The following is a 27470-nucleotide window of genomic DNA, read 5'->3' as shown; positions in this document are numbered from 1 at the left end:
CACATGACTACTAGGCCTGGAATAATAAATAGTAAGCAAGACAGTAAATACTACAGATGAACAACATTTTCCCAAAGTTAATCCAAATTCTAAATTGGGAAAAGTGAGTAATACATTCAGGAAGCAGATATATATATTCTTAAAATATGATGCTTTGGCTTACTGTTTTCTTAAAGCTTTCTGTGTCTGGGCTTTCTTTTATTGGTTTAGAGTGAAGTTTATGGTTCTATGAGTACTAAAAATTCTGTTTTATATGTATTGTTTTAATGTAACACATTATATATGTGTTTTCTAAAAAAAAAAAAAAAAAAATTTCCCTCCCATTCAGTGGTTTTGTTTTTCTTCGACTCATCTGTCCTGCCATCCTGAATCCACGGATGTTCAATATCATCTCAGGTAATCAGCTTTTGATAAATTTCAAAATTCAAAAAATTACAATTAACAGTTTCACACTGTTAGATAAGAATACTCTTAAATTAAATCTAGTTTTTTTTTTGTTTTTTTTTTTTGATTATCCAATTCTAGTCTTGGCATATATAAAGTACTCCAAAGCACCCTTCCTTCCTTGTGCTTCTTTGGCTTTTTTTTTGTTTGTTTCTTTTCTTCCATCTCATATCTAATCTGAGATGGCATGATTCCACATATTCCACCTTTTTTTCTGACGCTATTGTGTCTCAAACCTTTATAATAAATAACTTCTTGTAGTCTGCAACTTGGCTTTTTCAAGTTGGGAAGAGATTTGCTTAGCCCATTGCTAGACTGCTGCTAGCTGGATCTTCAAGATAAATTAAATGATATCTACAGTTGGAATAGTATTCTGTGAGTACGTATGAAGAAAGCAGTCCTGGTTCCTCGAGATTTTTAAAGTCACCGGTTATATAGTGTAAATTGGCCATTTTAAACTTCAGTAAACCTGATCCAGTTTTATTACCCATATACCCATTTTGAGATGACTTTCAGGTGTTACACACTTCTTTCAAAGAAAGGATAACAGGGAAATTTGTGACTCTGAATGTAATAATGAACCATTATAAACAGTAGGAACTAGAATTTTTACCTTAATAATCTGAAGCTCAAAATTGTATTAAAAATGTTTTGGAAATGTCTTAATTTTTACTTTTATATAGCCATCACGTCTCTGTAATTATCTTTTATTGCTACTAAAGTAGTTAAATCTACAAATCCATTAAGATTAAGGGTTTGAAATTCTTTTGGAGAGATCTATCTGAATGTTTGCCTCAGACAACACTATCTAAAACTAGGCAGTCAGGTAGATTATCTATGGGATTTTACTGTTAAATAATTAAGTTCCAGAGCTTATATTTAATAGACACCAATACTTGTCATTTACATCCTACTTATCTGTGTTCTACAGGGAAATGCCTCCTGATTTCCCTTTAAAATATTTTAAAAGTTTATTAAATTTCATGTTTTTCTCCTCAAAATAAAGCAGAGGTCCTAGATTTTATCTTGCTTCTTGTGCTTTAAGTGAATTATTTGGATTGCAGATAATGTTGGGAGCAGGGAATTGCTCAGATTGCTAACCTGAGTAGGCCAAAACTAGCTTTGTGAACTGTCACAAAACATGTGAGGAGTGACAGTCTTTTTTAGTGATGAAGGTAAAGCTTTCAGGTCCTCTGAAATAGTATCAACCATTGGAAATTGCTGCGTTATTGTAGTACCCTTTTCACAAGCCTAGAAGCACTGATAAGCATATTCAGTTTTCCTCTTTTAACTCAAGTTCTTTTGAATTATACAGATCATAAATTTTTCAAAAAACATTTTTCAAAAAACATTCTGAGTTGTGAATGGAATGGGTAGTAAACAGTAAAGAAATGTTAAAGTGCTAAATTTATAATGGTTTAGCTGAAAGTGCTGTTGGAGTTGGTGTCATTAGCTGTGCCCAATTCTCTTCCAGATTCCCCATCTCCTATTGCTGCAAGAACACTAATATTAGTGGCTAAATCTGTGCAGAACTTAGCAAATCTTGTGGAATTTGGAGCTAAGGTAAAAACATTTTGATACTTTAAAATGTAATTTATGAATGCAAGTTTGACATTATAAAACGATAAAATTTGGCTTAAGTGAAATTTTTAGCAATGAAAGATTATTTTTGCTGCTATGTTTGTTTTTAAAGCATCTTGTTTAAATTTTACATTTTAATAGTGGAATTTTAAAAAACACCACTTCAGCCATTATAGAAAACAAATTTTTCAAGGTCCAGTGTACTCAAATTCTCCCACTTTTAACATAAAAACAATAAATTAGTACATTTTAATACAAAAATTCATTAAAAATTTTATTTCACAGTAAACCTTCACTGTAAATATTAAAACTCAAGATTTTTTTTTTTTTTTTGACACCTACATGTAACTGTACTATCTAAGGATAATGACTAATATTCAGTTGGGATCATATCATGCCTCCTGCTTTTGTCACCTAATATGTGACAGACTTCTTGCCATATGTGGAAATAGATAACTCATTATTCTTAATAATGGATATTTAGATGGCTTCCAATTTGTCCCTGTTATTGTTGTAACATATATCCTTACATACATTTCCTTTCATACTTGTTCAATTATTAGCTGAACTTAGGAGTAAAATTACTAATACATGTTTTACGCTTTGCTATGTATTACAAGATTTCCTGTCAGCAACTTAAGATTCTTTTGTCACTCCTCACAGCCTTGCCAAAACTCAGTGGGTACTATACTTTTTTCTTTTCTGCCAATTTGATAGGCAGAATATTTTGTATTTCATTGTTTTATTACTGTTAGAGAAACTTTCATTGTCTCTATCTTTGGAATTGCCTATTGAGGTCCTTGTCTCATTGAGTTTCTTACTGATTTTTAAGAGTGTGTTAATCTTAACCTTTCCCCTATTTATAATATAGTTGTAAGTAGTCAGGATTTTAGTATGATGAGCAGTTAACATGTATGGCCTAGGTTTTGAATTCATCTGAATCTTGAGGCAGGTTACAAATAAGATATTTTCCTATTGCAGTCTTCATTATATTGTATTTTAATTCCCTGTAATCTCTGCTGGATTCGAACCTATGATTTGGGACCATGTTTGAGTGATTTTATATATAAGCAATTTGTGTCTGCCAGTCTGTGTGTTATGATTTGTGCTTGGGTTCAGAATTTTCTTTCATTAAAAATGCCCATACTCCTCAGTATAGACATTTGCTTATATACTAGAAGGAAAATACTGTCATTATATGATTTAATTAATTCTTGTGAATGTGTTGCTGCTGCTACACCTAATTTATAAGAATTATTGCTACATGTATGGGTTTTGCTATATTAATTTGGTGTGAAAGTAACTGTGGTTTTTGCTGTTAACTGTAATTACTTTTGCATCAACCTAATAGGTCAAACAGTGGTTTGTTTCCGGTGCATATAATAGAAGCATTTTATTTTTCAGGAGCCCTACATGGAAGGTGTCAATCCATTCATCAAAAGCAACAAACATCGTATGATCATGTTTTTAGATGAACTTGGGGTATGTATATAGTTTTTAGGTACTTTTTAAAGACTTAAGAGTTGGCATAGCTGAGTTAACCCATTTAAGCAGCCATCTTTAGAAAGATTTTCTATCCAAAACTAAAAAGAGAAAAAGCCTGCAAATTTTTGGCTACCTTCCTAAACAAAAAACGGCATTTTTGTTTGTAATTAAAACCATTTATTCTTAAACCAAAGCATACATTATTGTGGCTTTTAGACTACTTCCATCATTTTTTAGGGTCCGTCTTGTTTTTCATATCCTTTTAAAGCTATCACATCTGACTGCCATGACATTCTGTTGCCTCCTTAGCTTTTTTACTTTGCTGCTACTATGTGGGGCTTGAAGCAAGACGATGACACAGTTCTCACCAGGTTAAATAAGTAAATAGACTGAAAAGTCTTCTTTTCTAGGAATAAAAGACATGGATTTGGTGTTACACTTCATTCAGTGTGAATATCTATGCCTCATTTGGGCCTTGTTAATAAAATGTGATTACAAAATTATGAATGAGGTTATTTTATAATTTCTAGGACCCTGCCTTTAAGAGTTAAATTTTCATGATTGTACAGATTTTTCAGGTACTGAGTCAGTTTTAAACTAAACTTATTAATAATTCAGTTCATATATAGGGAAACCAGCAAGGTACATGTATATGTGAATAGAGCCAGGTATAAGGCATGGTATTAGAGAGTGCTAGGATTGGAGATTGAGGTGTCCATGTTCTCAATATATTCAGATTCAGTTAAAAAGAACACCACAATTTATGGCAAACAAATCAGGAATGCCTGTGAGTCACTAGGTTAGTGTATGAAAAATTATGGCATAGCTCTGTATAGTGAAATTGACAAGCTAAAAGTCCATCATGCTTCTATATGTGAACTGGGATACAGTTGATCATTGGAAAACATTTTTACTATAATGTTTAAGGAACTGTTAATGTTTAAGGAACTGTGTGAGAAATTATGCCACACAATCTAGGATTTCATACTGCTTAGAATCCAAATATAATACTATTATATTTCTTTACCATCTGTATACCATCTGTATAAGCCAAATTTATTTTTGAAGACCCACTTCAATTATTATCTCCTTCAGGAAGCTTTTGCTGAGCCCCAAACGTGAATAAAGTAACTTTTGTTTTACCTCCTAAGCATCCCTGCATATCTGTGATATATAAACTCTGTGCTGCTATGATTACTTTTTCTAAAGTCCTTTCTACTAGAGTCAGTTCTCTGAAGGCAAATATGGTGTCTTTCATCGCTATAATCCTTTAATCACTGAATGAATATATCCTGTATAACTGTGTTTCTCTATCCCAAAGAAAACATTGTTTTGCAGTTTTTAGCAGTGTAAAGCAAATACTGTCACCATTTTACTGGTAATCCAAGCCTTTGTTAAATGTTATTCCAAGGCTTAAAATAACACTGCCATTTAGTGTTGATAATAAAGTACAGGTTGAGTATCCCTAATCTGAAATCTGAAATGCTAAGAAATCCAAAACTTGTTGGGCACCAACAGGAAATGCTATGTGGAAAATTTCCAATTCTGGATTTTTGGATTTGGGATGCTCAACGGGCAAGTATACTGCATATATTCCAAAATCCGAAACACTTCTAGTCCCAAGCATTTTGGGTGATATTCAACCTATACTATAAACTTTAATTATAGTGACTAAGTTACTTTATGAACCTTATCTGAAAGTACCATAATTAACACTGATTATTCCCACATATTAGCACGTATTCTGAACACAGTCCACAGATAATGTCTAACTTGACATGTTCTCATTGCATTTTCATAGTGCAGTTCCTACTTATATGCATATTAACTTAGACAAACTACAGGAGCTTAATAATGAAATTTCATCTAGGAATTTTAAGTATAGGCTGCATTTAATCCAGAGTAGCAGTTAACCTACACTATTTGGCATATGTTCTATATTTCAGATATAAAGCTAATTGTTAGGAAGCCACACCCCCCGACCCTATTTTTAAAATAGCAATAATATTGTACCACATCTGTCATGCTATGGAAAAAAAGAGAATCTGGCTTTCATGTAAATACAAAGGTTACAGAGTCTATATTTTACCATCATTAATGCTGAATTTTATATTTCAGTAAGAATCTTCAGAATTTTAAGAAATTTGATTAAGAAATTTGAGAATTAAAAAAAATTATCTAATATACCCAATTAGAATATTTTCACACGAGACTATAAAGATTTGTATTTCTAACAAAAAATTAGCCGGGCATGGTGGCAGGCGCCTGTAATCCTAGCTACTTGGGAGGCTGAGGCAGGAGAATCACTTGAACCCGGGAGGCGGAGGTTGCAGTGAGCCGAGATCATGGCATCACACTCCAGCCTGGGCAACAAGAGCGAAACTCTGTCTCAAAAAATTAAAAAAAGAAAAAAGATTTGTATTTCTAAATGCAATTTTACAATTCCCTTAAAGAATGTACCTGAACTTCCGGACACTGCAGAGCATTCTAGAACGGACCTGTCTCGTGATTTAGCAGCATTGCATGAGATTTGTGTGGCTCATTCAGATGAACTTCGAACGCTCAGTAATGAGCGTGGTGCACAGCAGGTAGGCTTTTGCCAGCCTTCATTAACAATGATGTTTCAAGGATAACACTTTGAGAGGTAATAAATAGCTGAATTCTGGTTAACATTTTTTCTTGTTACATTAAATTTTTGAGACTCTGCATCATATTAACAAAAGATCTCAGCAGACAGAAATAACGGGCCCAGACTAAAATGATGTACATTTAATACTGAAAAACATCAGGTTTTGCTCTTGAGTCTGCATGTTAATTCTACTGGAAAACAGTGTAACTGTTAATATACTTTGGCGACATATGTGAAAATGGCTAGTAAGTCAGTATTTTTTTTTTTCTTTCAGTTTCTGTCTTTTTTCTGTCACATACAGATACAGTGCATGGGCAAAGTGATTCTCAAATTGTGAAACAAATGATTATTATTTGGGATGTTGGTCAAATTCACATCCAGAGATTCTGAAGTGTGGCCTTGAAAGCTACACATCTAGCAAACTCTTACAGGAATTTATAGGGATTCTGATGCAAGTGAACCATGGCCTACACTTCTGAGAAACAGTAGACTACATTGATTGATAGACTTCTATCTACCATCTGCACCAAAAAGATACAGATTAGGATGTATTCAAAGAGACTTAACACTAGGTCAATTAAGATACTGGAGATACAGAACAAAATGAGTTACATTTTCAATGTCCTCAGCTGACATAAGGGCCACTGAGAAGTGACCACGGGGACAGTTTTGACTAGTTTCTAATGTAGTTTCAGGAGATAGTGAATGCTGTCACCGCACTGGCTAACCATTTGGCAGGGATTTTGTAGAAGGGATTAAAGCATTGAATTTGGTGACTGAGTTCTCTACAATCTGAGATTCTAGAATCCTCAAGTCCTGTTCCTCCCAGCCCCCCACCCCTCAGCTTTCAAAACTAATAATACGACTTGCCTTAGATATTAAATAAAAGACCTTTAAAGAGGGGTAAACTTCTTCTGGCAAATGTGATAGTGATAGTTCTGGCCTAAAAAATAGGAGCATGCCAAACACAAACGAATTTCTGTTCCCTTTAGGGTATAAAAATTCTCTTAGTTATGACCAGAAATACTCAGCCAATGACTGAATAATAGAAACTTATGTTTTGAGTGGAACTGTGCTAATATTTTATGCATCCCTTTGCTTTGATACGGCTTTTTTCAAATCCAGGTTCCCATCCTGAAATTGCTGACTGAGCTTTCATTTATTTTCATACCATTTTTCCTCTGTCTAGCACGTATTGAAAAAGCTTCTGGCTATAACAGAACTGCTTCAACAAAAACAAAACCAGTATACAAAAACCAATGATGTCAGGTAGCAGCCTTCGCCCCAGTGTTCTGCATGGATTCATCATGCCCAACGTGGTAATTCACTTCAGTATAATGTCTCCTTTGCTCTTGCCAAAAAATAGCACACTTTTCCACATTCCAATGATGTGTGAGCTATGCAAACAAAATCCAAGATTCTGCTGGTGCATAACTATGCCAGCAACCTTGTAAGCTATCTGTGCAGGATATTTGCACTATTTCCACATGGAATCAATCTTTAACAACCTCTGAGCCTTGGTGTACAGATCACCTTTCACAAAACAAAATGCTATGACTGTATCTTGGAACTTTGAAAATATATTTTCAGTACACCCAGTTGCCAAAGTCTTGCTGTCTCTTAGAGAAAGAACTATGAAATCAACTGACAAACACATTCTCTTATTGACAATTGTGTATAACTGGATTGCAGACTGTTCTTACTGTAACTACTTCCTGATTAGGAATATGACCATTTGACTGTTCAATGATTATTTGTATTTACAGTTTCCAGAGTTTGTCATTATAATAGGAACAATCTTTGCTGTATACTTTTAAAAAATACTGTGCTATTTCTCTTGCTGGAACTGTTGAAAGAAAATATATAGAATGATCTATTGCTCATCAGCTTTATTTTTTAAACATACTACTTATTTTGTTGAAATTGTCAAAGACTGTATTTAGATCTCATAATGCTTTGTTAAATGTTTACAACAGTAAATAGTTTGAATTCAGTAAATATTATTGGTTGTTGTATTGATCAATGCATGTTACCCCTTCATTTTATAGACTACCAGTTTCTTTTAACTAGAATGTTTTTGTTAAAAGTTATTTGTTCATTATTTGTGCTACCCTACCCCTTTGATTATGCAGACAAACCTCATCAGCTGCCTAACTTATCCATCTTTGAACTTCTGACTACTTGTTGTATCTGCTGGACATTTAGTTCAACTGTATAGTTTTATTTACTTCTGTATGTGTATTTTTGTGAAGTATTCACAAAGGTTAAGTTAAAATAAAACCAAGGGATATCTTGCATAATTGATTACTTCTGTCTAAATAGAGCTAAGCATTTAATTTGTTTATTTTCTTCTTCCTTCAGGGGCAGTTTAAACCTTAGCACCAGAGCAAGGCCCAGGGAGAAGCTGAAGCTTTAGATCAGTATTTTTGCTAATGGCCTCTTTTGAAAAGGATTCTATATATGCAACAATTCCTTCCGTCTCATAATTGTGCAGGGCAGGTATGACATATGGAACATATGTGGCAGAATGACATTGGTCATCAAAGTGGGTGAGACAGGAACCCAAGGAGGTGTTCTTACACTAAGGAAAGGCCTAGATTCCAAGAGCAACACTTTATGCTATTCCTCTAATGTATAAAATACAGGAAAAAATAAAATGCTAAAGGTTTAAAAGATGTCTGCTTAATAGTTTCAAGCTACAAAAGGCAATTGTTTCTATGGGGGCTGCTAACTTCTGTGGCTTCAATCACAGTTTAACACTGATACCAAAAATCTCAACATGTCCCGTGCTCCTTTTCCTTGAAATCAACTCAATTCATTCCATTCTCTCCTTTCCTGGCTCTTTTATCAAATTACTCTCCTTTCCATCCCTTCTGTTTTATAGCTGGACTTGGACCAACATAGTATCCCAGGTGGTCTCCTTCCTTAGTTACATGATAGAAGACAGGGAGGATACGGACTAGTCAAGATATTTTGCTATGCACTTTGGTTCCCACTAATCACGCTTCAATCTTTAGCCATACTAACCTGTCATTCCTCATTCTGAAATCCTTCTCCCTTTTATTTAAAATCACAAACCTGACTCATCCTGCTTCTTATATTTTAACATCATTTGTCTCTCAAGTTGAAATGGAAACTTGTTACTTACCTTTGTAGGCCCTGTAGTAACTAGCTTGTCAGTGTTGAAATAAAACCTCTCACACTTTAACTTTTTTAATGGGGCTGGGTGGGAAAATTTTCAGTGATAAGTGTGGACCTTGCTCTGATGCCAAAGTTTGGCGATCTGAAAGGGAAAATGAGAAAAACTGTGAACATCTTGTAATTCTGTCTAAAGCCTAGCAGCAATGTACTTAACTAGGACCACGATGGAGGATTTATAACTTTTGGCTTCTTCCACTCTGCTTTTGTAAAATCGCACGTCATGAATTTTATTCCTTTCACTCCAGAATGAGGGAAAAAAAAAACAAAAAAACAAAACAAAACAAAAAAACACCCCACAAAACTCAAGCCTACAGTTTAAAGAATTGTTATTAGAGAGATGAATATGCACACAGTAAGCATTGCCTTAAAGTAGATGTAATTATAATGGTACTTACCTTTCTGGAAAGTACAGCCTGGGATGTATTGAGACTGAGGAGGTGTGTGTATCTGTGCAATTTAATTAGATTTAGGACACTTGAATTACTCGGAATTCCTTCAAGCCAGTTTTCCTGAAAAAAAATCTGGCTTGATATACAGACATCCACAGTTCGGTTCCAATTATAATAGTTAACAATTACTGAATACTTAGTGTATGCAGGTACTGTTCTAATTAATCCTATAAAGAGTGGGCATTATTATTTTCCCCATTTTCAGTGTGGAAAACTGGCACTTAAGAGATTTAATAACTTACTTAGGTCACATAGTGAAATAGAGGCAGCCATGATTCACATCTGAGTAATTTGTTGTAATAGTCTGTGCTTTTATATTTTTAAATTGACTCATTTCAATTTGAATTACATTTCTCGAACATATTTAGTCTGCACAATTCCTAGTAACTGTTATAATCTACTTACACGGATTCACTTATAGGTGATCTAATAGGTTAATTAAAGGCTGTGGTGACGTGTGCCTGCAGTCCCAATTACTCAGGAAACACTAGCGCGTAGGAGTTTGAGACAGCCTGGGCAACATAGCAAGACCCTACATCAAAACAAAATTAAAAAACCATAACCGAATATACAAATTGCTTCTGCCTACTTATCTATACTAGCCTACGAGTTTGATGTAGACAGCTATTCAAAATCATATATTTGTTTTTTTTTTTTTTAAACTCATTTGGAAATGTTTTCGGGTAAGTAAAGAAAACCAATAATATTCATTACCCAGACAACTGGCTTTCAGTACCATGTAATAGTTGAAATACCTTCTGCAGTTTAATAGTAATGGACAAATAGCTAAATGTATCAGGATGGCATTCAAAAAGCCATTTATAAAAGTTTCTAGAGGGCAAAACACATTCCGTTAAAGCTGGCTACTAAGTTTTGGTTTTTGTGGTGCCTTTTTCTTAAAAAAGCATAGGTTTGCCTATCATATTTTGCTTAAAAAATTAGGCAAGTAAGTTGCAACTTTAATTTGATATTAGTCATGATGGAATAAGAATATTCAAAACAGGTGCTATTCTAGCTCTTTTGAAGATGGTTTATTTTACATAAAGTTACTGTGAAAGGGAAAGAAAGTAATAGAAAAGTTTTAATATATTTTGTTTTCACATTACACCTTTTAAATAAAGTTAAACGCTTGATATGCTTCCTACTTCTCTTGATTAGTTAGCATTGAGAAATCAACTTCAAATGGTTAGAGAGATTCTACCAGGTCGTCGTCAGTCCATTCTTCCTAAGAAGGAAAAAAAGTGTGGTAAGGATAACACTGAAGCATAACCAGTATTGTTTATCTCTTACCTCCCTTTAGGAAAATGTTCTCCTCCTTTTACCCATGTGGATTACAAAAGATAAACCAGGAAATTTTGTAATAGTTCACTGTTAGTAATGTTGGCATGGTCTCACCAGACTCCTCCAATGAGGAATAAAGGTTACAACTGTGACCTTTTGCCTCTGATTATTCACTTATCTGACTTGACAGAAAATTTGTTTTTAAAAGGGGGTAAGGGAAAAATCCTCGGAGAATAACAAATAAAGCAAAAATATAGTATGTATGCATATTGTTTCTGCTTTCTATGAACACAAGAAGGATTCTTCATCAAGTAAAGACAGAAGAGAGAAAAATCCCTTTAATAATGGACAACAGTACTGTATATAAGGAAGTATACAAAAAATGAAAAAACCCACAGCTCTATAATGCTTGTACTCTTGGAGAACAAATCTTAATAGTATAATCACACCAGAATGTGTAACAAAAATGACTTAGAGTTCATCTTTGGAGTAAAACATACCTCCTCATGTTTGGATTTCTTTGAGACGTAATCATCATCTTCATAGCCTTTCCTCTTCTTCCTATAAATAAGCAACTATCAATAAGCAATCTAATACCAGCCACAGAAACTATAAAATGTAAAATAAACTAGCAAGGCTATATGCAATATCATGTATCTACTGAAAAACATAGGCCTGGATAAATGGAAAAAGATGAAGAGTTATGGGTAGGGAAAATGATACTTTTAAAATCAATCTTTAAATTAAATGCAATTCTAATTAAAACCCCAATAAAATTTTTCATGGAATTTGTCAACTCTAACACTGACCTAGGAAGAAGTGTGAAAAAATAGAGAATATAAAAAAGAACAATGTTGGAAGACCTTGTCCCAGTTATCTTCAAAGCACACTACAAAAGCTATGGTAATTAAAAGTGAGATATTAAATCAATGATCAGACTAGATTAAGCAAAGTAATGACTATGCAGAAGTACAGATTTAATGTGTGATAAAAAGTGTTTCAAGTAACTAGGAAAAACATGAAATAAAAAATGAGCTGGGACCTGCCAGGCACAGGGGCTCACAAATTGTAATCCCAGCTCTTTAGGAGGCCGAGGCGGCAGATCGCCTGAGCCCAGGAATTTGAGACCAGCCTGAGCAACGTGGCAAAACCTTGTCTCTACAAAAAAAAATAAAAAAATTAACCAACGTGGTTGAGCACCCGTAGTCCCAGCTGCTCAAGAGGCTGAGGTGGGAAGATCACTTGAGCCCACACAGCAGAGGGTGCAGTGAGCCAAGATCGAGCCACTGCACTCCACCTGAATGACACAGACTTTTTCTCAAAAAAGTGGGGGTATGGGAACTAGGGTAAAAATTAGTATTTGGAAAAAAGTTGTGAAAAACAATAGAATAATATCATATATAATTAAGTACAATCAGCCTTCTGTATCCTGTGGTTTCCACATCTGTGGACTCAACCAATTGTGGATTGAAAATAAGGAAAAAAATTCTATCTGTACTGAACATGTACAGACTTTGTCATTATTCCCTCAAGAATACAGTATAATAACTACATAGCATTTACGTTGTATTTAGGTATTATAAGTAATCTAGAGATGATTTAAAGTATATGGGAGGATGTATACAGGTTATATGCAAATACAACATTTTGTATTAGGGCATCTCTAGATTTTGGTTATCAGCAGAAAGTCCTGAAACCAATCCCCCATAGATACTGAAGGATGACTGTATATAGAATCTATAAAGCACTACAAACCACAAAAATGTGGCCAGGCACGGTGGCTCACGCCTGTAATTCCAGCACTTCCGGAGGCTGAGGTGGGCGGGGGTCAGGAGCTTGAGACCATCCTTGGCTCACCGTGTTAACGGTGAAATCCCATCTCTACTAATACAAAAAATAAAACTAGCCGGACGTGGTGGCATGCACCTGTCATCCCAGCTACTTGGAAGGCTGAGGCAGGAGAATTGCTTGAACCCGGGAGGCAGAGGTTGCAGTGAGATCACGCCACTGCACTCAGGCCTGGGTGACACAGCAAGACTCCATCTCAAAAAAAAAAAAAAAAAAAGCCAGAAAATTGGACAAGGGGAATAAATAAGCAACACAGTAGAAATATAAGTGACTGTTAACTTAATCTCATTAGCAATGTCCATTCAATAAATAAAATCTGATTTAATGGATCAGTCAGCTTTCCTCAAATGAGCAAACACCAATAAAATGATTTACGAACCAGTTGGACTGGGTAACAATTACGTCTATTGATAAACACTGTCACATCAACTTACGTGATTACATTAAGTGCAAGCTCAGCAGAATGACATCGCTCCAACTTCTGTTTCAGAACAGCAACTTCTTCAGATCTGGGTGGTTCATACTTTTTTACTAAGTTTCTCATGCCTATGTGGATATGAAAAAGAATTTAAACTGAATAAGCAAACCTTCTCATAGTAGCGGAGCTGGTTACTTTTCCATTTTGTTATAGGAAACAACAAAACACCCTGCAAATGACATGGTTATTATTCTCAGGATTTGCATCATTCTGCATTTCATTCTACATTAAAATCCAATAAGCACTGTATGTTTAGTTGAAGTAATTATGGCTCTCTGCTGTTTAGCCCATATCATATAACATAAAGCACACTGTAAAATCTAGTATTTTTTTCAAATCCTACTGGGGTCACTTCCTGTTCAGTTTTAAGACTTAAAAAAAAAAAATCCCTAAATGATTTAGTGAACATGTTTTGTTCTTTATCACCAACCATCTTTGTAATATTCTATTCCATAGATAGTGGGCCAACAGTATACTTCCTGTTTACAAAGGAAACTGTTATTACACAACATGCAATAAAGGGAGGATGCTTAGTAAAAATTTAATAATCCTTTGCTTTAACAAAAAGCAGACCCTATACAAAAATGTCCACTTAAGGTTAAAAGTAAACTACTATATCAGTAACTTTATAATTGCAAAAGCATCCTCTAGCTGATCTTGTTATTCAAGTATAATAAACCAAAGAATACAAATTTCAACATTAGGGGAATAATGAGAGATCCAATGAGCTTATTATTACTATTAGCCAGCCATGTGATCCAAATGGCTGCACTACTGACCTATTTCATAATGCAAACAAAACAGTATTTTTAATTGAATTAATACTTGTAACTCAACACCCTTAGGACAGTATCTGTGTTCCAAAAATTACCAATATCTTAGTAGCATTAAACTTCTGAGTGTTTCATAAAGAGCTGTTTTTCATTTTAAAATAAGTGGAGCAAAACAAAGGTATTGAGAAGAAATCAGTAATAAAACTAAGCTATGAAATGAGTACACTGGAATAAGACCCCCTTTACCTACTAAGTTCTACGATCCTAACAGCTACAGTCAAATCACAATTAGCTTTTAAAGTGAACCCCCTAGTGGTATAACTAAAGACCTACAGTTTATAATTCATAAATCACAGCCATCATTCTCCAAGAAGGAAGCCCTCAGGATCACTTCGAGCAGAGAATCAAGAAATGATACAGAGATGCCCTGAAGCATCTTAAATTTTCAAACACAAAATATGTAAAATGTATACCCATTTATTGTCATCGAAGATCAAGATTTCAATCTTGTATTTTACTGGTTTAACATTTAATTACATTACAAATTTAATTAACAAGAACAATTTACACAAGGTTTGGAAACAAACATGATTGACTTTTTTTTTTTTGAGACGGAGTCTGACTCTGTCACCCAGGCTGGAGTGCAGGGGCGCAATCTCCGCTCACTGCAAGCTCTGCTCCCTGGGTTCATGCCATTCTCCTGCCTCAGCCGCCCGAGTAGCTGGGACTACAGGTGCCCACTACCATGCCCGGCTAATTTTTTTGTATTTTTAGTAGAGATGGGGTTTCACAGTGTTCACCAGGATGGTCTCGATCTTCTGACCTCGTGATCTGCCCGCCTTGGCCTCCCAAAGTGCTGGGATTACAGGCGTGAGCCACCGCGCCCGGACACGATTGACTTTTAACCCCAAAGAGTAGCTTAGCAGCCATGATCAAGCGTGCCATGGGCAAGAATGAGGAAAGGAGAATGCTGGTTAATTCAGCCAATAAGTAGAGACTCTACTCAACTCTTAGGACAGCGTTTCTCAACACCAGCACTCATAACGTTTTGGGCTGGATAAGTCTTGGTTATTCAGGGCTGTATTATTTTCCCAACCTTGCTATCAAAATTATCACAAACGTGATGGCTTAAAACAACAGAAATCTATTATCTCATAGTTCTGGAGCCCAGAAGTCTGAAATCTGTTTCACTGCGCCAAAATTAAGGTGCTGGAAGGGCCACACTCTCTCTGGAGGCTCCAGGGATAAATCCATTCCTTGCCTGTTCCAGCTTCCAGTGGCTGCCAGCTTCCTTTGGCCTGCAACCACATCACTCCAATTTTCAAGGCAAGCATATTTAAATCTTTCTCTGCTGTCTTAACCGTGCCTTCTCTGAGTGTGTCAAATCTCCTTCTACCTTTCTCTTAAAAAAATAATTTATCTACAAAATAGAAGTTACAAATTTAAACATTATCCTTATTTCCCATTACATCTTTTTCAGTGCCTAGTATGTTTCTTTATTCTTTAAAAGGATCCTGTTGTCAATCTCTAAATCCTTTCTAAATCGGACTCTATTTTCACTCTTTGCGTAAGTTCTATAGATATGAACACTACTTCCTTCTATGTACCTTCTATTTGTTCTAGACCAATGTGTCTTTCATGCTTCCATAATACAGTAATTCAGTGAAAAGAAATCTAAACAAAAATCTATGTTATATTTCTAGTTAAACACCAAGATATTTATTTAGAAAGGAGCTTTGTATTGGAAGAACATTTTGTAGTGTTCTCATTTACTTACTTTTCATTATATCTAGTAACTGTGACAGGCAAGTTCTGTTCTCTCTCAGCATCAGACTCTCTGATAAATAACTGGTAAAGAAAAGAAAAAAAATGTAATCTATTGAAAACATACAGCACATTGAGAAAACATGACATCATAAATTATTTTCTTCCATCCTCATCAAAGGCACTTAAAAATTTTTTAAATTTATGAATGTATAATCTATAACTCTTATGTTTTAAGGATTAGCACTTACATTAAAAGATGTTTACTGTTTAAGTTTAGTGACATTCAAGTACAACCTTTCAGAGACAAAAGAGTATGAAAGTAACAGTAACAGTCAGTACTTATAACATTTATATCTTTTAATATAGAAGCCCAATGAGTCTAACCTTACTTTACAGATGAGGAATCTGAGTTACAGGGATGAGTAAGTCATGATCTTGTAACTTGCCCAAAGCAATAAAGCTAGGAAGCAGCAAAACTGGAATCTGGCACTAGTAAGGATTCTCTGTTCCCTTAATATGAAAGCCATTTTACCTATAGTTGCACTTTTGGGAAGTAACAAGACATTCAAACCAACCACGTAATGCTTTATAAATCTATTACATCTTATTTGCATCAAGTCCAAATCAAAGGTGTTAGACTTCTTTATCAATGTGATATAAAATCCAAATTACCTGTTTTTCTCAGAGCTGACAATATGAAAATATAATTTCTATATTTAAATTTTTAGTTACTCTGAAGTTTTACATACCTGAACTTGACCTATAATTGATAAAAGCTCAAATGAACAGATTCTCAAAGTATTAAAGAGTTTTTCAAACACAAATGCAAAAAAATTATTTTTCTCTTGGGTGTAACAGTTACAAAAATAGAAAGCAATGCTTTAAGAACTCTTGTGTCTTTATCCAGATTTAAATTTTATTATAAAGTTTTGATAACTGTTTGACATTACATCATCATCATCTATTGTGGGAATAAATTTTGGATCTGAAAATCAAGAAATCTCCTGACAACTAATCCATTTCCACTTACTAGTAATTCAAAATAACTAGTTTTTTCCTTTCCCTTTCCTACCTAAAATTACTCCCATTTTTGTCATCTTCCTTTATTTTTACTCTTCATTTCCTTTTGATTTCTTAAGCATAAGGATCATAGGTTTGGTGCTAAGAGTTGGCTGACTACTCATTAGCTCTGTGAAGTTAGCAACTCTTAACCTCAATTTTGAATTTGAATTTTAATATTGTGGCGTTTTAATAAAATCCACAGGCAAATAAGAATACCTAAAGTAGCAGATGAGAAATCTCTAAATCTACAAGAGAAGAAAACCCAGAAATAATGGTAATAATCCTATGATTAATAATCTGAGGCATTATCCAGACTCTGACAACAGCACAGGGGCTTTCCCTTTTGAAATCAGCAATAAATGTAAACCCCATTTCCACGTATCTCAAAAATTTGCCTGTAAATCAGCTGTAAGTTAAAAATGTTTGGAAAGCATTTCCCTAAGGGGGGTGTGGCGGGGAAGGCCCAATGTCTAGTCTCTGGGAATGTTACAAAGGCCTATTAAATTTGCACGGAGCCAAAGGTATCACAATTCCAATTTTGCCTGCCTAGAATTTTACTGAACTAAACTTATAAGATGAAATAAACTCATCTGGACCTTAGGATGCTTCATCCCACTCTATGTAACTAAAATCTCATCACTGAAGAATTTATATATGCACTATATACAATGCTTCAAGATTAATCAGACTTTTGGTTATTTGAACTGTGGAAAAGAGGACTTTTGTTCCCTTACAGAATGAAGTCCGCAGGCCAGGTATGGTGGTGTGCACCTGTCACCCCAGCACTTTTGGAGGCCTAGGCAGGAGATTACTTGAGTCTAGGAGTGACTGAGATGAGCCTAGGCAATATGGGGAAACCCCAACTCTACAAAAAAACAAAATGATTAGCCAGGGTGTGGTGGTGTGTGCCTGTGGTCCCAGCTACTCAACGAGCTGAAGTAGGAGGATCGCTTGAGGCTGGGAGGTTGAGGCTGCAGTGAGCTATGACTGTGCCACTGCATTCCAGCCTGGGTGAGAGTGAGATGCTATCCCCCCCCAAAAAAAAACAACCCCCCCCCCAAATTAATGGAAGTCCACATCTTAACTCCATGTACATCAATAATTTACATGACTTTTTCCTAATGCAGAGATTTATCTTATTCATTTTCATATTCCTAAAGTGTAGTACAGTGCATAGTAGTACACAGAAGGTATTTAATAGATGTTTGCTTAGTAAATAAGTGGAGATTTAAATCACTTTGGGATTAAATATATACATTTATATACAGTTAGTGAGCTGTGTTTGCAGAGAAAAGGCATATCATAAAATATAAACCTACAATCCCTTATCCTAGATGCAGATGTGTTGTGAAATTCTTAAGTATTCATGCCTTAGAAAAGTTATCTGGTGCATATATTACGAAATGTGAAATACCTAAGTGATGTCTGTAATCACAAATATTAAGATTCCTGCAAGGGAACACAAATATTCCTATTAAGTGAAATAAAAACTAAATACAATCTGCTCTATCTGCTGCCACCTTATCAGTGGATTCTGAAATTATGGATAAGGGATTATAATCATGTAAAATAGTTTTAATTAACTTTAGGAAGTTTTATCATCTTTCTTCCTCAGCTATTTCTAAGAATGAAATCAAGCAGAATCTCAAAGATCATAAATTGAGAAACTTAATACAGAAACTAAAAATGTCTAATTGGCTGCTAGCTTGTGCTTCAGTTAGTTAACAATATTTAACTTCCACGTGTCATACATGCTCTACAGAAGGGGAATAAAGATAAAACAAGGCAGACATATTTGCTGCACTCAAGTTGCTCACCAGTTCACAGGACCTTCTAAATTTGTCATATACTGATAGCTATATCAGTCTTTCAAGGATCACCTGGTTTACTCCTACTTTAATCCTAAATGTATCCTCCTCTTAGTTCAACAGTATTTTTCATGATGTTTAAAGATTTCCTTAAAAGGCAATTTCATTTCTTCTTTTCACCAACCATCCCAGCCACAAGGAATATTAAAGATTATAGTCAGAAATGATTCTATGAATAAATAAACTCAGTGACTGAATTGGACCTAAAACATTAATACCTTTCCATAGTAATTCCAGCCCTGGAGGCACTAGATAAAATGGCAGTCAGGGCAATTTGGGAAGGTGTGTATAAAAGGTAGGCATCCGTCAATGCAATTCTATTAAGAAAGTCATCAGCTGTTTTCCTCAAAATCTCTGGATTCTCCAATATGGGATAGCGGGTCTAGAAAGAAAGTTTGCAAATGTTACCATTTTTGAGGGTTTAAATGGAGTATAACAACAGTTTAAAATTACACAACTCATATTAAGAAATATGTGCTATAACATATCTAAAGTTCCTAGCACAGTACTTGACAGTGTCCTCAATTTACATTAATCCCTTCTCGGTCCTTTTCCACCTGAGTAGGAAGGGGAAGGAAGGGAAGCTCTTAGAGATTCCACTGAGTCTAAAGTAGGGCCAAGAAATACATATTCCCAGGTAAATGCTTCGCTCAGGCAACCCAGGTGATTCAAATGTAAGGCCACATTTAGGAATACACCTTATTTTTATATGAAATTCCTTCTACTTAAAATTTACTTTCAGGAAGAAGTAAATAAAAGTGAATCTCAATTTGGTTAGAACACACTAGACTTCAAATTCCCACAGAAAAAGTTTTAGAATATGCCCAAGAGATGTGGAAGACCTCCTATTTCCTGACAATTCTTCATACCCTATAAAATAAACCATAAATCTGAAGTCCTCAGATATCCATGTTCGACACCTAAAGCAGTAGGAAAGCTTTTCTACACTCTGAAATATTTAAGAGTCAATTGTACAAAAATGTCTCACCTGTGATATGAGAAATTAAGACCCACTACTCTGACCACAATGCCTCCCTTTCTAATATATTTACTCATTTACTTCACAGCTGTTCTTCCTCCTCTGAACCTTTGCTCACTTATCCCTCTACTTGCTCCCACTCACCAGTGTCCTCTGGTCCTCATTTCTCTCCTGAATTCCCTGCCCCGATACGCTGCCAACAAATTTCTGGCAAAACCAGAAGTTGAACAGTGGTTGAATCCAACAAACTTCGCTTTGCAACTATACCAAGATTTCTGAGTGCTGCCAGAGAAAACAATACGAGCAGAAGTCTGGAAATGTTACTGTAAACTCATGTTCATTGACCTCAGCAAGGCTCTTAAACACTGTCAAGCAACCACAGTATTTCCAGACAGTTTACTTTCCCATTTTTCAGTGACTGCATAAATATTTTCCATCTGTCTTAACGTCTTTGATAATTCTCAGAAACTCCATCACTCTCAGAAAACTATTTCTTACCAAAGAAAGGCACTATTTCCTGACAACACCAAATCCTGAGGCATAACAGTATCCTAAGCCCATAATTTCCCCTTTTCCACTGTTAAGAGAAAGAGCTATTATTCCTTCTAAGGCCAGTTCTTCTACCTTGCTTCCAAAGTCCATGCCAACCCCTTCCACCTTACTCCAAACAGACTATTTTGTATTTCATCTTTCTCTCACTCCTAGCTCTTTACATCAGTATTTAAATGTGCATCGGTCTCTTCCATTAAACAAAAAGCAACAAAAAAAAGTATCACCCAGTCAGAAACTTGGGGGTTCTTCCTCTGTCCTCATTTCTATATACAATCATTCCTCATGTTCCATTGATTCTACCTAACTACAGGCTGAGCATAAATCCAAAAAATTCAAAATCCGAAATACTCCAAAATCTGAAACTTTCTGAACACTGACATGACTGACACTCAGGAAATTCTCACTGGAGCATTTCAGATTTTGGATTTGGGATGCTCAACCAGTAAGCACAATGCAAATATTGCAAAATCGAAAAAAAAAAAAAAAAAAAGTGAAATCCCAAATACTTTTGGCTCGAAATTTTTTAGGTAAGGGATACTTATCCTGTATCTTTGAAGCCCAGGAAGCTCTTTCTGTATCCACAACCTTCATACAAGTGAAGACCACCACCATCTTTAGCTTGGACTCCTTTAACAGTACCCCATTATTCACTTAATCTATTCTAATCCATTCTCCACGTTATGCCTGACATACACAGATGCACAGTAAATACCTGATCCATAAGATTGCCAACATGATCTTTTAAAACTGCAAATCTAATCATGCCACTCTCTAAATTTAAACCTTTCACTGGCTTCTCTTTGCTCTATTCAAAATCTGTAACATTGTCTCCACAGTCTAGACTCTGCCTTCCACTCTGGCAGCAGCTGTCTGTGATCTCTTCCCCCTGCATTGCTATGCTCTGTTCAGGTTGTTCAGCACAGAATGGTTTCTTGAATTTGAACTTTTTACCAGGGAAGTCTCTGATTGGAATGTTCTTCTCTCTCCTATTCCTACTCTGAATTGTACTTTAAATGATACGTTCTCAGAATGTTTTCCTTACCTCTTAATCTGTTATCTCCCTCTAAAATATATTTTCCCCTCTGTATCACTGAGCACAATGGATATATGATTGTCTAAAACCTTTCGATTGCAAGGTTCACAAAAGTTGAGACTGTTCCTGTCCTGTTTCTGGTTACACCCTCAAGCACAAAGTTTGGCACACAGAAGATACCCAAATTGAGCCACCGATCTAATATGAATGAACCAGTTCCTGATTTCTGTTTGATTCGACTCTGACTATCCAACTTCTCTTTTAGAGCCAAACAAAACAACTTAAAAGTTGCTTCTGTCAATGTTTGTTTAGTTATATTATTGATGCCTACATAGGGACTCAAGTTTACAAACCTCTAAAAATATAAGTCACTTAGCAATCTTCTAGTTTAAGAATTTTTTATGGTTTAAATCAGGCCCAGATCCATGACAATATAATTCAAAGTTAGAAGAGGTATCTTAAGCCTCCATAATAAGCACTGTTCTAAACTCTCAATGGTCTTCATTACATCCCTGGACGTAATGAAGATCACTTAAATGAGAAACTCCGTAAGTCCCACCCAACATCTGAGTTAACAATTTCTCCAGATGACTGATGATGCCCACTGAAGTTTAAACACAACTGCCCTAGATGACCAGGCCAGACCCACAGGTCGTATCCATGCTCTAACAACGAGGATGACTATGAGTTTTAAAATTTTGGATCCTTTTTGTTAAAGAATAGGAAAGGAGAATGTAGTATTAGTTTATTTTACATCAAGTTTACCTTTAAGTCGATGAGGAAGCCCTCAAATGGTCTGTAAGGATTGTGGACAATAAGGTGGAAATTAAGTTGCTGTATAAGAAGTAGTTCATATTCCAGTATCTGTTCAAGGGCCTTCTCCTGTCCAAGAGGACTCTCCCGAAGGTTTCCAACAAACTGAGGACTGGATACATTGAATTCATCTACTTTGCAGGCCAAAAATGCACAAGTGAGCCTAGAGGAAAAAAGGAGGCAGGGGGCGGGGTTGGGGTGGGGCAGAAGAACACGCATATACTTTGAGAAGTATCTAAATATTTTATTTCTAAAAGTATATTCTATAATTGCCTAATATTCAAAAGTGACTGCTAGACATTGCAAAAATTTTTTTGAAAGATAGTTCCTGTTCACACTTCATTAAGAGACATAAGACAAACTATAAAATTAGGTCAAACCAATATTGCCATGGCATTCAAACATCACTGACTCAATGACAGTGTTATGTAGTACAACCTAAATATCTGGAAAAATAAATTAACTGAGGAATAAGAGCACTTTGTATAACGTAGATGGAATAGTTAAAAATAAAGCATATATGTACCATATAAGTATGGGAAGAAAAGCAGGTTAAAGGAACATTGTGGAAGGCCATCGGTGGAAGTCTCTAAGGGCATCTGAATAAGAGACTATTATTTAAGGGACAAATGTGTGAAATTTACCTGGCCAATTCATGCTGATGAGTATGAGAAAACAGTAAGAAAGCTACTGCAAAAATCAAGGTTGGCAGTGAGATCAAGGGCCTAATCTTGACTGGTGGAAATGGGAATCAAAAGAGAAAACAGGTACAATGTCATTGAGAGCAAGCTCTTTGATGAGCCTCATACTAATTTCATCTTTAATGATAGACACAGTGCTCAGCAGAGAGCAGCAACAACAGACCTTTGTTCAACTGAAATGAGTATGAAGCTATAGGATCCGTACACTGACTGGATGTGGGAGGGGCCACTACAAATGATTCTCAGTCTGAACAACTGGAAGAACAAAGGTGTCAAATAGAAAGAGATGTTAGAGAAGTAGCTAATCTGAGAAAAACAAAATTTGAATCTGGACAAGATGAAGTTCAGATGCCATCAGAATTACCGAAGTACAGGTAAATAGAGATCTTAAGTTCTGAATTAAAAAAAAAAAAAAAAAATTCAAGTCTAAATTACCCTCTCTCTCTCACAACTCTCTCCTCCCAAAAAAAAAAAACTCAAAAAGAGTATAAAGGTCTTCTTAAATGAAAACAATATATTAGACAGACATACTCACATTATTATCCTGGGGTGATATTCCATTACTGAGTTATTAAGATAAAAACGTTTGAAATACATACAAGCTGTACCCTAAGAGTTAAAAAAAAAATATATCATCAGGATCTACTCACAAATGTTAAATGTTAAATTGTGTGAAACAGAACTTATTTATGGAAAGGTTTCTTTGTAGAGATTACCCAGAAAAATACTAATACTCATTAATTCTTCTTTAATCAAAATAAATTGTGATGAATTACTACAGAAATGCCATAGCCAAAAAGATCCTTTCCCATCCTTTGCTTGTCTATCCCCAGCCTACCCTGGCTAATCCTTCCTGTGGTCACTGGATTTAAAAATACGTGAGTGTGTATGTTTTAGAAGTGAGAGTATCAAAAATGTCCTGAATTAGATAAATTCAGGAAGAAAAATACAAATGTTCACAGATTAACCAATCTTATAAAAATAATGACAAAAAAACATGAGCAAGGCAATAAGCCTTCTCTCTAAAGCCACTACATATTTGTGATATTGCTATGTATCCATTCCCATGATCTGTGATCACTGCTGCCAACTGAATGGCAGAAGCAGCACTACCACTTACTGAATGCATACCAAGTGCCAGACTCTGTGATAAGCACAAAACTATCATCATGTTTTAATCCTTACAACAGCTTGGTGAAATATTACTATCTCTGCAGAGAAGGAAACTGAGTATCAATGAGGTTAACTGACTTATCTAGGTCACACAGCCAATAAGGAACAGGAATGAATTCAAGTAAGACCTGCCTGTATTTTTAACCATTATATCATTTGGCTGGAACCAATGAAATAACCACTAATCTATTTTATGATAGAAAAAAGAATATTTCCTTTTAAGTATTTTAAAAGTTTAGTTTTGTCATTATGTAAAACAAAAAATTATTCACCAATGATAAACATGTTATTTAAAAATAAATTCCAAAAGAAGTTCATTAAAGGATTTTTTTCTTCATTTGATAAGATCACTTAAATTTACTGCCTCATTTTAGTTCTTTTGTAAGAATAAGCCAAATCTGAAGACATAAACTAATCAAGTATACCTAAAATTCTCTCTGAATCTTTGATATCTCAGATGAAAAAAAAATTATAAATTCTATGGACTTAATATTTTCAACATACTTCAAATTTTTTTCAACTATAAAAATGGAGATAATTTCCTAGAAGACTATTCTCTACTCGGTCGTAAGCTAGTGACACTGTATAACTTTAAAATTTAACAGACTTTTACATAAGATACACTTCTGTATTTGTTCTTTACAACAAACCTGTGAGAGAATAATGTAAAGTCATTTTAAACACCCTCCCACTCTAGCTTTTTTATCTTTCTGCTTTTTAATCTCAGCTACCTGTTTCTCCTCACAGTTGCCCACCCCAGCAAAAAAACAAACAGGTCCTCAGAACCATACATCTGAAACAATAAGACAATCTTTTTTAACCAAAGATAAAACTCCAGCTTCTACTAATCAAGGCTTAAAAAAATCTTATGGTATCAGTTTCAGCTGGGGCATATGATTACCAATTATGAAAGAATGCATTACTTCAAACATTTATTGGGTGTCACAGAGTTGAAAAAGCAAGTAGTCTATGTTCTAGTCCCAGTTCTATGGCTCACTAGTTGAGAACTTAGAGGAAAGTAATTTATTTTGTTTCTTTCTTTATAATATTACCTGACCTCAAATTTTTTTCTGACCACAAAATGAGACTTGAAATACTTTTGAAGATATGATACAGCAATTCATGAGTTAAGGCCTGAATTGAAAAAGATATAATGTGCCAAAAACTAATTAATTGTAACTAATGTGAATTTTTAAGACTAGAGTGGACAGGGAATTTAGAAGAGGTCAAATTTCACAAGTCAACTAAAGGACATTATATTTCATCACTACTGTAACTTACCACAACAGACCTTGGCATTGCTGGCTTAAACACCGAACAGAATTCCAATAACCTTTTCTCATAGTATTTGCAGAGTGTCATTTCTTCATGAGGCTCAAGAAAGACTGGATCATTCGGAAGAACCTTTAGATCAACAATTACAACACAAGTTCAATGAATTAAACAATTGTAAAACATTCTTCTCTATCCAGATTAAATTTAGTTTATATCTCCAACGAAGGGGAATATATCAAGCCTCGTTTTCTTTATAGATTCGCTACTCATTACACAAAATAGCTGTAGGAAAATAATAAACTAAAACTGTACCATCATTTCACAACTTTTCGGAATGTCAGCTAGACCTTTGCTTCATTATATAAACAATCACGATAGGCTGTGTGCATACGCTCACAGCTGTGATATCATTATTTACAAATTTAAAAGTAGATGGACTTTTTACAAATATGATTGGAAAGCTTCCAACATCCGTTTCTCGGTCAGTCATTACGACACAAGTTGTAAAAAAACAGCAAATGTTTCAATAAATTTCTGTTATTTTAAGCTACCCAGTCTGTGGTGATTTTTTTAAGGCAGCCCTTAGGAAACTAATTCAGGTGCTAAAATCAGTGATGTTAATTAAAGGTAGAAAGTAAAGTAACTCAGTATCAGTAATTTGGAGGCACTGAACACTTGCTGGAGTGGAGCTTGTAAGAAAGATTAAACCAGTCCTAGAGCTGTAACAGAAGGGACTTGGCTAGCGGGCCATAGTCCAAACCATCCTCAATCACTTGGTTTGTATTCCGTCTCCGGTCTCCCGCCCTCATCCAACCCCTTCACCACGAGGTTGCTAGAGCACGGAAATCTGATAAGGTTAGCTTCCCATTTTAAATATTTCAAAGGCTCCTCATCCTTTCAATGGAAATTTCAAACGCCTCACTTCCACTTACAAACAAGTTCCCTTCCTACCCTCCCCAGCCATTCCTGCACAGGTACTCACATTTGGCCACATACAACCACAAACACGTCCACGCATCAGCCCTGTAAATTCTGACCTCCCTCCCCCTCCGCACGGTAGTTCTGACTGCCTGGAACGTCCTTTCCCCATTTTCTCCGCATCGGCTACTGAGAAAAACCTTCCCCAACATTACCGCTTGACAAGTGAACGGCTCTTGCCACGCACTACCTTAGCACACTACCTACTCTCTTCTTCACCACGTTACAAAGACTGGTTACTTGCCTGCCATTCGACTACGGGGATGGCGTTGTTCGTCTTTGTACCCACGGAACCTCGCAAGGTGCTCGCTTATTTTAATAGATAAACGTACTCCGCGCCGCAGAGGCAGAGAAATGAGGGAGTGAGATTGTCCTAGGAGCCAGAAGAGCTCCCGCAGCTGCTCAGAATTTAGTGACCAAGCAACTGGGCAACCGTCGGGAAAACCTCACCTTCCCGTTGGCCACCGCTTTGCATCTGAATTTGCGGTTGGCGTCGGCCCGCAGTCTTGCCAGCTGCTCCTCACTGGAGAAAGTCCAGTGCCGCTTCTGGCTACTGTTGTGGTACATTGTGGAATCGTGAGCAGGTCCAAACAGCCTGCAGGAGACAACCCAAACGCAGCACTGCCGTGGCGTAAAGCAGCCGTAACCCCACCAAAGATCTCGCGGAAGGCTAGGGCGCCCGGCCAGCCGGCGCGGGCGCGCTGACGTCACGATTATGTGTCCAGCGCGTACGCAGTCGCATTTCCGGAGCGGACTAGGAAGAGACCGTATCCTGGGTTCCTTGGGGCGCCCTCTGAGACTAGGATGGGCGGAGCCTACGGAACGCTCCTCCTGGTGAGCCTGGGACATAGCTCCGCCCCTTCCAGGCAAGATTTAAAGGAGAAGCCCGGCAGGAGTATTCAAAAGAGGCATAAACTGAGGGTGTGGGGTAGGCTGATGTAAATTCACAGGGTGTAATCAGAAATTAGGAAAGGACTTGGTAGGGTGTTCATTTTTAAATGGAGGCCTTACTGAAGTTGACATTTGTGAAAAGGCTTTTTCGAGTTGAAATAGTAGGTTGATCAATCATGTAGGGAGATCATGGGGCCCAGAAAGAATAG

At 35.9% G+C, this 27470-nt stretch overlaps 2 protein-coding genes across 4 annotated transcripts in view; one reads left to right on the top strand and one right to left on the bottom strand.

The window, feature by feature from the left end:
* Window positions 1–10917, top strand: part of RASA1 (RAS p21 protein activator 1) — a 133550-nt gene extending 122633 nt beyond the window's left edge. The window contains exons 21-26 of one of the 2 annotated variants that reach the window (XM_010354685.2): window positions 329–396; window positions 1919–2007; window positions 3430–3507; window positions 5964–6098; window positions 7329–7458; window positions 8501–10917. In XM_010354685.2, coding sequence (XP_010352987.1) covers window positions 329–396; window positions 1919–2007; window positions 3430–3507; window positions 5964–6098; window positions 7329–7412 — 454 coding nt within the window. In that variant the 3' untranslated portion in view covers window positions 7413–7458; window positions 8501–10917. Of the gene's footprint in view, window positions 1–328; window positions 397–1918; window positions 2008–3429; window positions 3508–5963; window positions 6099–7328; window positions 8444–8500 lie in introns of those variants that run through there. The other variant, XM_010354684.2, reaches the window with a different exon arrangement.
* CCNH (cyclin H) lies at window positions 10797–27164 on the bottom strand. Of its 2 annotated transcripts, XM_030928003.1 has the most exons (9): window positions 26821–27164; window positions 25399–25521; window positions 23480–23553; window positions 22196–22406; window positions 19085–19248; window positions 15947–16017; window positions 13353–13464; window positions 11571–11631; window positions 10797–11014 (listed from the first exon to the last, which is right to left on the bottom strand). In XM_030928003.1, exons 1-9 carry the CDS (start codon window positions 26935–26937, stop codon window positions 10976–10978), a joined length of 972 nt encoding a protein of 323 aa, XP_030783863.1. In that variant the 5' UTR covers window positions 26938–27164; the 3' UTR covers window positions 10797–10975. The 2 variants fall into 2 exon arrangements, with proteins under 2 accessions (XP_030783863.1, XP_010352983.1); XM_010354681.2 differs by lacking the exon at window positions 10797–11014 and having other exon boundaries at window positions 11049–11631.
* Window positions 27165–27470: the final 306 nt, after the last annotated feature.

Source organism: Rhinopithecus roxellana, chromosome 3, assembly GCF_007565055.1.
Source record: "Rhinopithecus roxellana isolate Shanxi Qingling chromosome 3, ASM756505v1, whole genome shotgun sequence".
Taxonomy (NCBI): domain Eukaryota; kingdom Metazoa; phylum Chordata; class Mammalia; order Primates; family Cercopithecidae; genus Rhinopithecus; species Rhinopithecus roxellana.
The sequence above is the reverse complement of the archived record's forward strand: the minus strand, read 5'-3'. Positions and strand labels throughout refer to the sequence as shown.